At 37.8% G+C, this 16947-nt stretch overlaps 1 protein-coding gene across 1 annotated transcript in view; it reads left to right on the forward strand.

The window, feature by feature from the left end:
• csmd3b (CUB and Sushi multiple domains 3b) overlaps nucleotides 1-16947 on the forward strand; it is a 433532-nt gene that overhangs the window by 382529 nt on the left and 34056 nt on the right. Inside the window, exons 46-54 of the mRNA XM_085346113.1 lie at nucleotides 2057-2202; nucleotides 6655-6735; nucleotides 8165-8278; nucleotides 8407-8595; nucleotides 8803-8961; nucleotides 11649-11837; nucleotides 15430-15615; nucleotides 15783-15977; nucleotides 16663-16836. Coding sequence (XP_085202239.1) covers nucleotides 2057-2202; nucleotides 6655-6735; nucleotides 8165-8278; nucleotides 8407-8595; nucleotides 8803-8961; nucleotides 11649-11837; nucleotides 15430-15615; nucleotides 15783-15977; nucleotides 16663-16836 — 1433 coding nt within the window. The remainder of the gene's footprint in view (nucleotides 1-2056; nucleotides 2203-6654; nucleotides 6736-8164; nucleotides 8279-8406; nucleotides 8596-8802; nucleotides 8962-11648; nucleotides 11838-15429; nucleotides 15616-15782; nucleotides 15978-16662; nucleotides 16837-16947) is intronic.

Genomic DNA, 16947 nt, shown 5'->3' on the forward strand with positions numbered 1-16947 from the left:
AACTCTCAACTTTTTAGGTCAGCAGAAAATATAATGAAAATTAGATTTTAATTTAGCTCAGATTTAAATATAAAAGGTATTTTTCTCACAACATTCACCACCTGATATTCCAAGATGCCTTTATTGTCTGTAGAAGTCATGAAATTATAGATATGATTAGCTCCGCGCTTGCCATGCTGTCAAAACTGCTTTTACAGTTCCGTTTTTCCTCAGACTTGAGAAGAAGCCTCACAGGATTGCAACTCTGTCAACTGTTTCTCACTCCAATATCAAATCTAACTCATTAACCTAACTTTCTAGGAATAAATCAAGTTTTCAAGCTCAGTTGGTGATTTGATTTGGCTGTAAAATGTCAGAAAAGCAGGAATAAGACATTTAGGAATAGAAAAACAGCAGTTCCTTGACTGTAATGTTTAACTTGTTAGCAAAATTGCTGCAGCTTACTAATTCATTTGATCCATTGCTTCACTCCTCAGAGTGCTACAGGATGGTGTATAGCTCAGTTATATCAAGCAAATCTGTAATTTCACACTTATTGCTTTATGGTATTGTTTGGCTTCTACACAAACATGACATTGCAGACCTTCCTCTTTAGCAGCTATCCACTGAAAAAAGCAGCTTGTTTTCTTCAGCAGTTGGTGTGTGACTTGTTTAGCTCTAGTTTTAGTCTATAGTTGTGCGATATCCAGCCTGTCTTTCCCACACCACGACACAGTTGAAGCATGTGCCGCCCACCCACAGCTGATTGTGTGAATTCCATGAATTGGTCGCACAGCGTGTTTCTGACCCTTTGGTCTGTCAGAAAAGTGGACGGACTGAAGCAAAGACGACACAAGAATGCGGTAAAAATTCCCGATCTTAGTCACGCAATCATGCTGGCTCCCCATAGAGAGCGCGGTGTCAGTGGTAGAGGTGTGATTTTCACAGCGGTCTCTTCAGTCCAGAGCCAGCTGACCTGACAGTCGCTTAGTCTGCTAATTGGTCTCAAACTGGGAGGCTTGCTACAGCGATCCACTGCAAAAGTTTCCATATATGTCACAGATGTTTCTATATATTGTGCAACCTTATCTTTAAAGCCTATTCTGTACTGAAAGTGTTGCGTTGACATACTAATAAATGTTAGCGAGCGAGTGCATCAGCTGTAATCAAGCAGTGGAAGGCAATAAGTGCAACTGCTCTGATGACTCTGAGCCACCCAATGCGAATCAGAGAAGGGGATGATTCTGTTCATAACCTGGCAGGTATAATTAGTCTCTTCCAAAAACACTTAACAGCAGGAAATAATCATTTAATTTAACTTCATGATTATGCTTTTTAATCACAGATAATGAGTCTGATATTGGTTAGTTCCAGTCTGACAGCTGGTGCTGTCATTAAAGGTGAAATATGTTCACTGAGAGCATGACCTGCCATTTGATGGATAACCTCCTGCCTGCCTTCTCGGGTAATTGTGTGACTTTTTGCGAATGCCAGGCCCATATTAGTGGGAACAGTGAAGCCAAGTCTACACCAGGACTAACATTTGTTATTCTTATGATCTGTCAACAGTTCAGTCAATATTTATGAACTCATATCCAAGCAAGAACAAGAGAGCCATTTGTGGGTTGTGGTGTTATCAAGAGCTGTTACTTTGAATCTAAATTTCAGAGCATTTCTTATCTAAATGAGCTTTTTGACATTGTGGTTTGTATTGTTTTGAGAAGGAAGATGAGCCCATAGCCATGCACAATCGCTGTTGGAGCCAGCACTTTGTCACACAATGTCCATCTGCATTTGCAGTTAATGGAGCAGGTCTCATAAAAAATCGTCAAGTCTCTTCTGTCTTTGTTTCTAGCCTTGGAGCAACCATTTCCTGAACATAAATAGCCATCTAACTGTCACCGATGACTGCAATAACTTATTCAAATTATATCTTAGGTGGACGTTCAAGCCCATTGTTCTATAAAGAAAGATCAAGTCCACTCGTTTATGGGCCTTTATTCTCTCGCTGTCTTCTTGGTCACACAGGTTTTGTGTATGTTTTCTTTGTGTTTCATTCTGGGGTTTTTTACCACAGGGATGGTCCAGATCAGTCTTCTCCTCAGATTGGACAGTTCAGCGGAAACACAGCTTTGGAGTCCGTCTATTCAACGTCCAACATCATCCTCATCAAATTCCACTCGGACTTCTCTGGAGCCGGCTTTTTTGTCTTAAGTTATCATGGTAAGAAAGAGACCACATTATCACAGAGATAATGATAATATCAGCCTGCCGTAGAAGCATGTTACTTGATTGTCTGCGCAGTTACAGATGATGCTCTCATTAGCGCTTTTCTCTGTAGTTGTCTTTGTTGTCCTGAGGTATGGCAACAGTGTAGCGCAATCATTAGTTCTAGCTCCAATAGTTTTTTGTTGAACTGAACTCTCTTTAACTTCACAGTCAGATCTACTTCCTTTGACTCATTCTGACTCATTTGAAATTGATCTTCCTCTCTTTGCCACATCCTATCACAGTGATTAGTAATTAATATTCTTAATGTTATGAACCGAGTTGATAATAGCAACACTGTAGAAACATTCTCTTTGAAATGACTAAACTCGTCATTTTCAAGCTTTCGTCTTTCCGACTTTATCTTTGAGTGCGGACTACTGAGGAGTTTCACTATACCACTATCCCGCCCACTGTTACTACCCAGTTATTTTTAAATGATGCTTAAAAATGACTCCAAAAAAATGTTAATACAAAGTTTGTGATGTGTGATTCACTTTGGGGCGACACTGAAAAGCTTTTGAGGTCTCGGCTGCTCGAAGAAGAGATTATTAAACCAGTTGGTAACATTTCCAAATGTGTTAAAAAAAACACTTGGTAATGCTTTATGATAATTTTTTTTAGAATGATCTTACCATAAATAGACAATACAATCTGTATTTTTGTTTGTTTGTCCATGAAACAACCAACATTCGAGCACAGATACATCTTTACGTATCTATAGATATTATGACATCATCATGTTGCTTGGCAAAATAACCCCTGCTGCTCATTATAAAAGTATACTATTTTAATTTTTCAACATTAACTTCTGTTTTTGCAAACAGTGAATATACTCATGTCTGAGTATGCGGTGATGGTGATGTTTATGTATGGCATCAATATTACATTATATAATTCTACACAATAACCAATGAAGTCATGTTTTATATCAAAAATGGAATGCTTGCTAAATAATTGTATAAAACTAATTAAGGAAATGGGATTTTAAGGCATAGTTGTGTGTGTGTGTGTGTGTGTGTATATATATATATATATATATATATATATATATATATATATATATATATATATATATATATATATATATATATATATATATATATATATATATATGTATATATATATATATATATATATGTATATATATATATATGTGTGTGTGTGATGCAGATATTAATAAATGCACCATTAACTAATAAATGTCTAATAAAGTAGTGCTAATCTTAATACAGGAATAAGATTGCTTAGTAGAGGTTTAATGTAGCCTAATAGGCTTGTTTGTTTGATGCTGTTTACTGTGGTTCTACTAAAGGTAGCACTGCAAGGGATGGAACTTTTTTAGCAACTGAAAAGCTCATTAATCTTGTTTTTGTTAAACTTCCAATTAAATGATGGTTTCCTGTGTTCTTAGACGCTGTCAGATTAAAAAGCACGTTGATAGCTTTATCTCTTTATCTCATACAGTAGAAAAAAAAACAAAGTAAGCAGCAAACCTGCAATTTACTCATAAAAATGTGTGTTGCATTGGTTCACAAAAATCAGCTATTGAGTGTTTGTCTTTTGCACCCTGTTAGTAGAAAGAAGTGTTTTCTATCTGTCTTACACCTTTTTAAAAAAAACAGTCATTTTCCCTTCACAGACTTTTGGAGTATTTGTCCTGGTCCTTAGCTGCTCTTTCTCCATTCCTGCACTGTCTGTGCCATTTAGGTTTTCATCTCACCTTAATCTGTGCTGTGGTCCTTTGTGCCTCTGTATTTCTTTTTGTTTTCAAATACTGCTTATGGTGAAAACCACTCCATTCATCTAAAGATTCCTACACATAGCATACTGTACATTAAAGTACATAAGAAATCATCAAAATGTTTAGAAGCAGGGAAATGCAAAACTCTTTTTTTTATATTACATTTAATTATCATCTATTGTCTTTTTAAATTTCATTTAATGGGTGAATCTATATTTTTACTGACTAATGTTTCTGGTATGTTAATTCCACAATGGTTTTACTTTAACTAAAAGATGACAGGATTTTTTAAAGATGACAAAATAATGTTTAAAGAACCTCATGAGCTCTTGACAGCCGTCATAATGAATTGTCATCAAGCTGAAGATGATGCTATTTTTCAAAATAAAACCTAATATTTTGGAATAACAAGAACGTCACTACACTGTAAAGATGGCTGCTTGTTTTTTTTTATGTCAGGATAGTTTTGGTTCCTGAAAAATTTGAAAGCTTCAAATGAGTCACTTTTTTGCACTCGTTTCATCCGTCACAACACAGTTTCTCATTGGTTCTCCCGCATTCTCTCTCACAGATGTACCCACGCCTCTTTATTTTCCCCCCCGAAGCCTGTTTCCTACTTCTCAAAAGTTTCTGTTCAGTGCTCTTTAGTGAAAATATGTCAAGTTGTTTTTGAACAGGCTTCCCTTTTTCAGACAGATGACACATTGTTAATGAATTTTTGTTGGCAGGTTTTAACTGTCAGTTGTCACACTCACACAGGAACAGCACCATCTGATGGATTCAAGTTTACTTTCAATTTCTGCTTTATTGGACGATGAACAGCAAAAAGTGACAGGGAAGATGGATAAAATGGAAAGGGGGTGACATGTATGGCAGTAGTAGTTAGCATTATTTGGTCGCGTCTCTTTTCGAGACAATATTAGAAGAAAACAAGAAAGACAGCGAGAATGAAAGAAAGATGAGAGCAGAGCAGCCTATTTGATCATCCGTACAGAACTTAAATTGTTGCATAATAATTACCAGAAGAATGGGAACCTTTCATGATTCGCTGCACTGACGTTTTCTTAAGCAGAAACTTGTCACTATAAAGTATTGTTCTTAAGTTTTCTTTTGAGTGTCCTTCAGTGACCTGTAAAGAAATTCAGAATGCCCTAGTTTGAATCTGAGACAGCTACTAAAGAGAAAATTTAGTTTGAAATGCCAAATAAGCGCCAAAAGAAGGATCAAGCCACCGTTTGAGGATATTCATCTACTTCAGCGCTCCCATCGTTGGCGGGATTACATACAAATTCAAATTCAAATTCAAATTTTATTTGTCACGTACACAGTCATACACAGTACGATATGTAGTGAAATGCTTGGACAACTGCTCGTGACCTAAAGAAAACAAAAAAGGAAAAGGCTATGAATAAGATAGGAAATAAATATGAAAAATTAAAAAGGGTAAATTTAACTAGGAAGGAATAAAATATAAATTAAGGTTAAAAATGAAATAACTGTACAACACAAATTAGAATGAAGGGTAAATTTAACTGGGAAGAATAAGATAAAATATATAAATTAAAGTTGAAAATAAAATAACTGTACAACAAAATACACAATACAGAACTATATAAGAATGTATGAAGAAATCTAAATATAAATAAATATATACACAATAACAGCAGCTGTACAAGTATTAACTGGAAATGAAGAATATAGTGACCAGTGTTGTGCAAAAACAAAGTCCAGAAAGTCCAGTGTGTGTGTAAGAACCATATGTGTGGGTCAGTACTGTGTGGTGGTGTGATTGAGAGACCGTATCGCCTGCGGGAAGAAGCTCCTCCTCAGTCTCTCTGTGTTGGTTGTTATATTACTTGTTATTCTTCATTTTCATCAGTCAACTCAGTGGAGTGGTTGAATTCAAAGGTGTGGAGCTTCCATACACAGACGAGGGCCACGCACGGGTGAATAGCATCATGAACACGAGGCTGAGAGAGCCAGTGTATGTGACACGCATGTGGAAGTAGCTATAAAAATGGTCTCAGAGCTAAGCGAAATCGATGACTGCTAACAGTGATCCTTTCATCGCGCGTAGAAGCACAGAGCTTGCTGCACACACAAACATAGACATGCACTTGCTCAAACATTTACACACATCCTGGCGCGCACTCATAGACCACAGGGCTTTGATATGCATTAGAGCATCAGAAGCTATTGGCAGGTCTCATTTTCATAGTCAATTTCATCTTGACTTACAGCCCTTAGCCCTCTCTCCTTCGCTCGCTTCTTGTCCTCCCTTTTTCCTGTCTGTGTCTGCCTCTATTCTCTAACTCGCTCTCTCTTTTCACTCTTTCTCTCTCTCTCTGTTAGCAAGTGATCTACAGTGATGCTGTAATATTGATTACAGCCTTCAGCTCAGTGGCTGTGAAGTTAGTTCCTCTTTATGATTCAAGACAGTGCTGTGTCTGTGTAGCTGATCTGTTCTTGATTCCATACTTTGCCCACCATTTGAACTTAAAAAGTTCAGTTAAACCGATGCGACCAAGATTGAATGTCACACTATTCTGTCCTTTCATTGCACTTGGAAAAAAATTACATTTAAATTTTAACACGGGATCCTTGAACACATTTTTTATACATTGTTCCTTTTTCTGTCTCCTCTCCGTTTCTGTATCTCCCAGCCTACCAATTAAGGGTTTGCCAGCCTCCTCCAGAAGTTCCCAGTGCTGACATGCTGATGGAGGATGGCGAGCTTGAGATAGGTGAGCTGTCTGTCTGCCTGCCATTGCTCACAGATGTGTCACTTTGATGGATAAAAAGGACACGATAACACGAATGAAGACTTAAATCAAGGATGATTGGTGTTATATTGTGTATATATATTCTGTAATTCATTTTTTATTGGTTTAAGACACGCACTAATCCAATCATATACACTCACTGGCCTCTTCATTAGGTACACCTGTTCAGTTGTGCATTAAGACAAATATCTAATTTGCCAGTCACATAACTGGCAATAACTGAATGCATTTAGGCATTGAGGCATTAGGACAAGCTGCTGGACTTTAAACTAAGCATCAGGATGGCAGATTTTCCAATACAATCATATGTAGGGTCTAGAGAAAATATCCAGTGAGGAGCGGTTTGCTTCGTGACAAGGCTTTGGTGATGCCAGAGGTCAGTGAAGAAGGATGGCCAGACTGCTTCAAATTGATAAGAAAACAACAGTAACTCAAATAACTGCTCTTTACTACCAAGGTATCCACAAGAGCATGTCACACAACACATTAAACCTTGAAGCAGATGGGATACAACAGTAAAAGATGATACCAGGTGCCACTTTTGACAGCTAGGAACAGCAAACTGAGGCTACAGTTCACACAAGCTCACTCAAATTGTACAATAGTAGATTGGAAAAATGTCATCTGATGTTTTTGCTGCAATATTCAGAATAGGGTAAAAAATTTGACATAAACAAAATAAAAACATGGATCCACCCTGCCTTCATTCAGTGATTTAAGCTGGTGCTGGTGTTGTAATGCTGTTGGTGATGGTTTCTTGGATCACAAATCTCACAATGGGTTCACTGTACTCAAATGGCCTCCACAGTCATCAGAACTCTATCCCGTAGAGCCCATTTGGAATGTGCTGGAACAACAATGGAGGCCCAACTGACAAATCTGCAGCAACAGTTTGATGCTATCATGTCAGTGTGGCGCAAACTCTTCGGGGGGATGTTTCCAGCACCTTGTTGAGTCTATACCACAAAGAGTTAAGAAGGTTCTGAAGACAAAACAAGGTCACATTCAGTAATAACATATTATAACCAATAAAGTGGAGCATGGGTGTACTGTGTATACAAATAAAAATCCTGTACTGAAGATGTGGCTCGAGTAAAAATTGCTCCTGGCATGTGATAATATTTCATGTTTTTATTGCCAATCATCAAGCTGAAGTTTGTATGAGTTAAATTTGTAGCAATTTATAACAATTCATCATCTCAACAAGTTGATAAGATGCTTTCTATTGAAACGTTTAATTCTAAAGTCATTAGAGTACATAGGCTGTAATGTAAAGACTTTCTTGGAAATGTGTTGAAATCAAGCACTCAAATGTACTTAGAGTTTACCACTCTAAGCTATGCTAGCACCAGCTCTGTTTTCTATAGACACACTGATTTTGTGTCTCCAGGCGACATCATCAGGTACAGATGTCATCCTGGATCTTCATTGGTTGGCAGTGAGATTCTTACCTGTCGTTTAGGAGAGAGGCTGCAGATGGATTCACCACCCCCAACATGCCAAGGTCAGTGGATGCCAGTACAAAACCAGTTTAAGTTACTATTTTCAGCTTGACACCGTCAAAAAAACCCATCAAGCTGTGTAGTCATTCAATATAACAATTGGCTTTGCTATTTATTTTTTTACTTACAGTTCAGTGCCCTGCACATGATGTGCGATACGACTCCTCAGGTGTCATCTTAAGCCCTGGCTGGCCAGAAAGCTACCCTAACCTCCAAATGTGTTCGTGGAGTGTTACAGTGGAGAAAGGATACAATGTCACAATAACCTTTGAAAGTTTTCACACCGAGAGAGAGTTTGACGTGTTGGAGATTTTTGATGGTAAAAAACACAAAAAGGAACGCAGATTTCAACATCAGAGAGCCACACATCACACTCATAGACACATTTTTGAAAGAATGCACACCGCTGTATTATACCAAATGTCACTGTATTCTCATGTCTCATTCCTTCTATTATTGCTGTCTTTCTTTCCCTGTCTCTCTCTCCATTATTCCATCTCTTTCACTTTATCTTAATCCCTGTCAGGTCCCACATCCAACAGCCCCACCTTGGCGACACTTAGTGGTGACCTGCCAACACCCTTTAACCTCACAACCTCTGGACACCAGTTCCTAGTCCGCTGGTCTTCAGACCATGGCACAAACAAGAAAGGCTTCAAAATTCGCTATGTTGGTGAGTACCAAAGTATGTATCCCAACTTTATTTTACTACTACTTTTAATATAATGCATGAAAATAAGGACAACAGAGGCAGACAGAAGGAGCTGTTTGTACCATTTAATTTGCACAATAAATATTTAAAGATGTGAAAGTTTGAGAGCTTATGGGAAGAAAGTTCGTGAAAAAAAAAAATCACAATATCTCGCTGTACCTTATTTCTCTATCTTTAACATATGTTTCTAGCAAACTTCTGTCTGCCTCCTGAAGCACTTTACTGAAATGCGTTATAGGTTAGTTCTTAAGTTTTATCTGTGTGAAGACATCTTGATGAGCACAGATGCTGTTTTACAGCAAGCTTTGCATTTAGGCAATCTCGCACCTGGGCCTGCTGAGTAGCTTTAGACTGTTGGGTAATGAGGCTTGAGTGCCTTATTCAAGGACATTTTTGACAGTTAAAGGGGAGGAGACAATTTTACCAGTTTAGTTTGCTTATTCACTCCATATACTCTAGCCAGGAGGTTGTTTCTTTAACCTTTGAAACACCACTGCACTGTATGATGAATTATGCGCAGAAAAATAACAGGAAAAAAAAGCTAAACGCGCTCACACTCTGTAACCTTCTTTGGTGGCGGTGATTAATGTGAGCATCTGCAAGAAATGTTAAACATATGCTGTAAGCCTACTAATACCGGGGTTCAACTTCGGCTATGTTTTTAACTTGGAAAATCAAGCCAGTGCATGACGGTGAGTGTACTTCCTCCTTTGAGAAAACATAATGTGATGAAATTTTAATTACAATGAGAAAATTTAGTCCTCTTGTCAGGTAGTAAAGTAAAATTTTCTCAACATATTATTGTCATTATAAAAAACATCCATGTGAGATTAAAATCAGCAGTTTAATGCCATCAATCTTAAAACTAGTACAGGGGAAGAACCATCTGATGAGATATTGTCAACTGGCTGCTTTGCTATATGCTGATTAAACTTTCAGTGCTTTTAGAAATAAACTGTGTCAGACATGCTTACTTAGAAATCACTGTACAAAACTTCCCTGGCACTGATTCTACCCCAAGAAAAAAGGGGTGAACAAAAAACCCTCACAACTCTTAAGTGGTCTCAGACTATTTTGGTTCAAAACCCAACCACACAGATACTGCGGCAGTAGAATACTAGAGGGACAAAACAGGCTTATCACTAATACATAAGACAAGTTAAGATGTTGTTGTGGGGTTCTTGCCCAGTTTGGAGAATTACAGACCATGCACTGTGGACCAAGGTCTGGGTAATATTGATATAATAAGACCAAGAATAGTGTGTGTGTGTGTGTGTGTGTATATATATGTATGTATATATATATATATATATATATATATATATGAAAAAACAAAACACCCAGCACGCCCCTGCGGGCGGTTTATCCTTCAAGCTCGGGTCCTCTACCAGAGGCCTGGGAGCTTGAGGGTCCTGCGCAGTATCTTAGCTGTTCCCAGGACTGCGCTCTTCTGGACAGAGATCTCCGATGTTTTTCCCGGGATCTGCTGGAGCCACTCGCCTAGCTTGGGAGTCACCGCACCTAGTGCTCCGATTACCACGGGGACCACCGTTACCTTCACCCTCCACATCCTCTCGAGCTCTTCTCTGAGCCCTTGGTATTTCTCCAGCTTCTCGTGTTCCTTCTTCCTGATATTGCTGTCATTGGGAGATGCCCCCAAGGGTGGTGGAGAATATATATATATATATATATATATATATATATATATATATATATATATATATATATATATATATATATATATATATATATATATATATATATATATATATATATATATATATATATATATATATATATATATATATATATATATATAATGTATATACATAAAAAGATGTGTGAATCATATAAAGATACTTACTGAAAGTGGAGGTGGAAATGAGCCTAATAGGTCCACTTAAAATTGACAGGTTTTTGGCAGTTGCAGCACGAGTCCCTCCAGATGCCATTATTGTCTGTCGTAGAGGATTAATGTTTCCCTTTATTAAGAATATTTAATAAAGCTACCTATAGCAATCAATGACTTTGCGGGCGGTGTGTCCAGTAATGTCTCATGTCCGTTGTAACTGCACTCGCTGGTTGTTCAGTGAGAGGGCTCTGCCAAGAGCGACTATGTGTAATTATAATTGACATTCATATAGTTGTCACATGGCTCCTAATTGGGTGAAAAACTTTCTTTTAAGATCGCCTGGAAAGGTATGAGACCTGTTAGGAACATGACCATCAATATCTTTAATTAGACTCCTTTCTCTAATTCATGGCTCATTGAGGAAAAGCATCGAGCTCTTCAAATCACAAAGCACGTCTTGTACATGATCATTTTGGAAAAATCAAAGTCCATTAGTCTTCTTTTGCTCGACATCCTGTTGTATTATAAATAAGTAGTGACTCACATTAATACAAGTTTCAGGAAATTATCTCAACCTTTGTAATTTCATAATAGCAGACATGTGAGAATCTCTGCTAGTGAATCTATTATTACTGCTAACCTTTATAATGGTGCATACCTGCATGCAGATATAGTGCAGCACTATCTACTGAATGAGCTTTACCTCTTTTGTGTTTATTGTGCAAGTTTCTTTGTTGATGACAGTAACCCTCCTGGTCTGTAGCAATTTCAAATCCTTGTTTTTCAAATGTGCTTTTTTCCACTGCAGCTCTGTACTGCTCCACCCCAGACTCCCCGCTCCACGGCTCCATCTCCTCACAGAGCGGCGGTCACGTTAACAGCGTGGTGAGGTGGGCTTGCGACCGTGGATACCGTCTCATAGGCAACGCCACAGCAACCTGCCGCCGCACATCACTTGGCTACCATGCGTGGGATTCTCCTGTACCTGCGTGCCAAGGTGTGTTTGTCTCTGTGAGGAAAGTGCGCAGAAATGATACAACTGTGCTGAAGAATTTAGTATCTGGAATAAAAGCATTAGTAAATTCCATTGAATGAAATGAAATGGATACTCAAAAATAATGCAAAAATCCTGAAATAGACTATTTGTTTTGACTCTGATCCATACTAGAGATGGACCGTTCCGATATTACGTATCGGTATCGATCTGATACTGACGTAAATTACTGGATCGGATATCGGAGAGAAATAAAAAATGTAAAAAATCTTTCAGGAACTGTACTAAACTGGTTCAAAACATACGTAGAAAACAGGAAATACTTTGTATCAATAGGTAACTTCACATCTGAGCAGACAAGTATCACATGTGGAGTTCCCCAAGGTTCCATCTTGGGACCCCTTCTGTTTAACATCTACATGCTCCCACTGGCACAGATTATAAACAACAACAAAATAAACTATCACAGCTATGCAGATGACACACAAATATATATCACAATGTCACCAGGAGACCGAGGCCCTGTACAGGCTCTTGGTAAATGCATTGAGGAAATCAATGACTGGTTGTGCCACAATTTTCTCCAGCTAAACAAAAACAAAACTGAGGTAATAGTCTTTGGCGCCAAAGAAAAACGATTACAGGTCACCAGAGAACTTCAATCTATACATCTAAAAACCACAAACCAGGCGAGAAATTTGGGTGTAGTGATGGATGCAGACCTAAACTTAGAAAAACACATTAAGACAATAACAAAGTCAGCTTACTATCACCTCAAGAATATATCAAGGATAAAAGATCTGATGTCTCAACAGGACCTGGAAAAACTAGTCCATGCATTCATCTTTAGTAGGCTTGATTACTGTAACAGCATCTTTACAGGTCTACCTAAAAAATCAGTCAGACAACTACAGCTCATTCAGAACTCTGCTGCTCGAGTCCTCACTAAGACCAAAAAAGTGGACCACATCAGTCCAGCTCTGAGGTCCTTACACTGGCTGCCTGTCCGTCAGAGGATAGACTTTAAAGTTCTGATGCTGGCCTATAAAGCTCTGAATGGTTTAGGACCAAAATACATCAATGACCTCCTGACCCAGTATGAACCATCCAGATCCCTCAGGTCATCTGGATCCGGTCTTTTATCAGTTCCCAGAGTCAGAACCAGACACGGAGAAGCTGCATTCAGCTTTTATGCTCCTTATATCTGGAACAAACTCCCAGAAAGCCTCAGATCAGCTGAAACACTCAGTTTATTTAAATCCAGGTTGAAGACTCACCTGTTCTCAGCTGCATTTGAATAAAGCACCAAATCCACACTTTAAGCTTAAATTTCAAAACTTACATTTAACTACTGATTTTATCTACTGTTCTGATTTTATCTGTTTTGATTTTATATACTGTTTTGTTTGTTTGTTTGTTTGTTTGTTTGTTTGTTTGTTAATTAGTTAGTTAGTTTATTTGCTTGTTTTAATCAATTTTAAATCATGCTTTTTATTTGTTCTTGTTTCTAATGTCTCTGTAAAGCACTTTGAATCACCTTGTTGTTGAATTGTGCTATACAAATAAACTTGCCTTGCCTTGCCTAATTCGATCCATTAAATATCAAAAAAGCACCTCACAAAACTTACGACACGGCGTAACTCGGCTCATAACCGTAGCACGTTGGAGCAGTGTGCTCACGTGATAGAACAGAGAAGTAAAGCAAGTGTAAAAGTTCATCTCTGAATGTTTGTAAAGCATTTCCATATTAAGGTTAACAACCGATATATGGAGCGAGTGCCTCTTCTCTCTCCCTCCCTCTCCTGTTGCTACTTCAATCGTGAAACTGATCAATGATCAGCTGATCGGCTTTTCTGTCGGGAATCCATCTCTTTTCTTTGTTTTTGGTCCACTTTGCACCAGAAAGAGGAAACCAGCGGCTGAACAGCAGCAGCACGTTTAAGCTTGATAAGCTGTTGTTAGAATTTATTTAATATTACTTTCTACTCGAGGATCTTTTTCTACGTAGCTGACAGCTGGTAACTGTGCAGGGGCGGATCTAGCATAGTTTAGCCAGGGGGGCCGATAGGGCATTAACAGGAAAAAGGGGGCACAAAGACATACTTTTCTTTCTTATTCTTATTTTAAAATGTCTAGCTTTTAATAAATAATTATCTGAATCTTACACCCAGTTTTAATCTTGTGTAAAATATATAGAAGTCCATTACTGTATATAGTAACTGTTAAGTCTAATATACCCTAGTAAGCTATAGTACCTTTTCCTTTGGGAAGATACCATCTGTGCAGTCTGCAATTCTGTAGAAGAAAGATGTTGAATCTATTTAATTATTCTTGAAAAATAATTTTTTTCTGTGCATTTTTTTTTTCACACTGCATCAAATTAAAGTTGATTATGTCAATTAAGCATCATGAGGTGGGTGTTGGTTCCCTATTTTTTTTTTTTTTGCTGGGAGTTTGCAACCCTATTTGTTAGGTTGCTTAATATTTCTGCTACTCTTTAAAATACCAGAATAGGGGGGATGGAGTAGGTTTAAGTTTATTAGATTGATCAGTATTGCTGAACTATGAAATATTTTTTGTATTTTTTACATACAGGTATAACAGAATAGCTTTAGTGTTGTTGTTTATTTAAACTTGAGTATGAACTTATACAAAATGCAGCAAGATATTTAAAAAACAGTTTTATTGATTAAAACACTATATCGGATTCATATCGGTATCGGCAGATATCAAAATATATGATATCGGTATCGGACATAAAAAAGTGGTATCGTGGCATCTCTAATCCATACCCATATTACACTGAAACACAGCTATTGCACTTGCACAGTTTCCAATTTTGTATGGACGTGGATAAACAGATATAGCTTAGGTGTCACATCTCAACACAAAATCACAAACCCTTTAATTTGTTGTTATTTAGAGATTGATAGACTGACCAAGTAAATATAATAGCAGTGGGGTTTTTTTTTTTCATTTTAATTTAATAAAAAGGGAAACCTTTTAAAGATGTTTTTAAAAAGTTGTCTTCTACATCTATAAGCTATACATGTAGAAGACAACTTGTAATTGCAGCTAATCATTTTTTATTTTTTTTTACTTTCTTTTTCTCTCGTTTTTGTTTGTATTCTCAGAATTTACTAAACCATATCTAAAAATTGGTGCCATCTTTGTTTCCAGCGATATTGTAGACAATATCATCATGCTTCAAACAATAATTGGAAGGCACAGCTCAAAGCTGCCATCAATAGAGAGTCAAATGAAGGATGTATAGCATATTGTGGAATCTGAGTAATGTCACAGTGCTCTACAAAACGGTGTATTTAAAGCCACGATATGGAAAGTTCTGCAAGATGGATGTTTGGTGAAAATTAATTAGATTATTATTTTTTATTTTTACTTTAATAACTTAATAAAAGTACATCTTGGAGCTGATTTACAGATATACAAAACATTTGCTGGTTTTTGATTCCGAATAAACATTTCAAAGGTAGACATCAAACCTGCCTATATGACAGGCATAACTGTGCATTTGAGTTTTTCTGTGCCTGTGTGCTTGTTGTCATCTTACAAGTGTGCATCCATCCTCCCTTAGCTGTCTCATGCGGGGTACCCAAGGCTCCTATAAACGGCGGCGTTTTAACATCTGACTACTCCGTCGGAACAAGAGTTTCCTATTTTTGTAACGATGGGTACAGACTCTCCAGTAAAGAACTGACGTCAGCCATCTGTCAGCCTGATGGAACATGGAGCAACCACAACAAGATGCCGCGATGTTCTGGTTAGTAACACCCACGTACCGGCAGAATATCAACAAAATGAATGCCAAATCTGAGTATCATCGCAAATGTAAGCATATATGAATATAGCAAACCGACAGAAAATATGTGTTCTTCATTCAGATTTCATGATGGTTTATTTTCCTCTTCATACTGTCTGACTCTGCAGTGGTAGTATGTCCCAGCATCGGGTCGTTCTCTCTAGAGCATGGCCGCTGGAGGATTGTCAATGGGTCACACTACGAATACAAGACACGTATTGTGTTCACCTGTGATCCGGGATACTACAGGCTAGGCCCCGCCCACATCGAGTGCTTATCCAATGGAGTTTGGAGCTGGAGGAATGAAAGGCCGCACTGTCAGGGTAAGCGACAAAGATAATCAAGGAGGGAAGAAATTTCACAAACTGACCTGTAGCAATGGGTCTGAAAACACCTGAATTCAAACAAGAAGAGGTATAATAATAATAATAATGGATTGGATTTATATAGCGCTTTTCAAGGCACCCAAAGCGCTTTACAATACCACTATTCATTCACTCACATTCATACTTGTTTTGACGATTTTGTTCAAAATTTCTGCCAAGAACAGAGCCGTTTTACAAAGTTTAAATGGATTTAAAATATATTTTAATGTCTTATTTCTACTAATGTGACGACGGTTATTTACAAAGAAAACTTGTATGCTTTGAATTTGTTATCTAACTCAGAAGAGTCACAGTGACATTTCTAAACTGAATATGATCTATTATTTCTTCTGTGGGGATTCTGTGACATTTTGAGTCAATGTCATTTTCCTTTAAAGAATTCTGTGACATTCTGAGATTTGCTATTATTTTCCTTGCCAGGCCTTTCGATGTGTGAGGACGAAAAGGAAAAAAAAAAGAGAGAAAAACACTATTGGCACCAAATTTACCTGATAAACAGCTTGCCAGCATTGGTAGCATTTCTCACTGAAGCAAATGAGCTCTAGCAGCTACCCAAATTAACTTGGTGCTAAACTGGTGCACAACTGCTTTTAAATTGCTTGTGCCTGACCGTGTGTTTCAGTTATCTCCTGCGGTGAGCTGCCATCCCCACCCAATGGAAAGAAGATTGGTACTCAGACAACATTCGGTGCTACAGCCATTTTTACCTGCGATGCTGGCTTCATGCTGGTGGGGTCAGCTGTCAGAGAGTGCCTGTCATCTGGGCTTTGGAGTGGAACTGAAACACGATGTTTAGGTATGTACCAACAGCTCCAGGAGTGTGCTGAAAGATATACTATAATATAAATTATAGTACAGGGTGGGCCATTTATATGGATACACCGTAATAACATGGGAATGGTTGGTG

The sequence above is a fragment of the Diplotaxodon limnothrissa genome, linkage group LG22 (genome assembly GCF_057381915.1).
Source record: "Diplotaxodon limnothrissa isolate DT_005_m linkage group LG22, D_limnothrissa_male_GT1.1, whole genome shotgun sequence".
NCBI lineage: Eukaryota > Metazoa > Chordata > Actinopteri > Cichliformes > Cichlidae > Diplotaxodon > Diplotaxodon limnothrissa.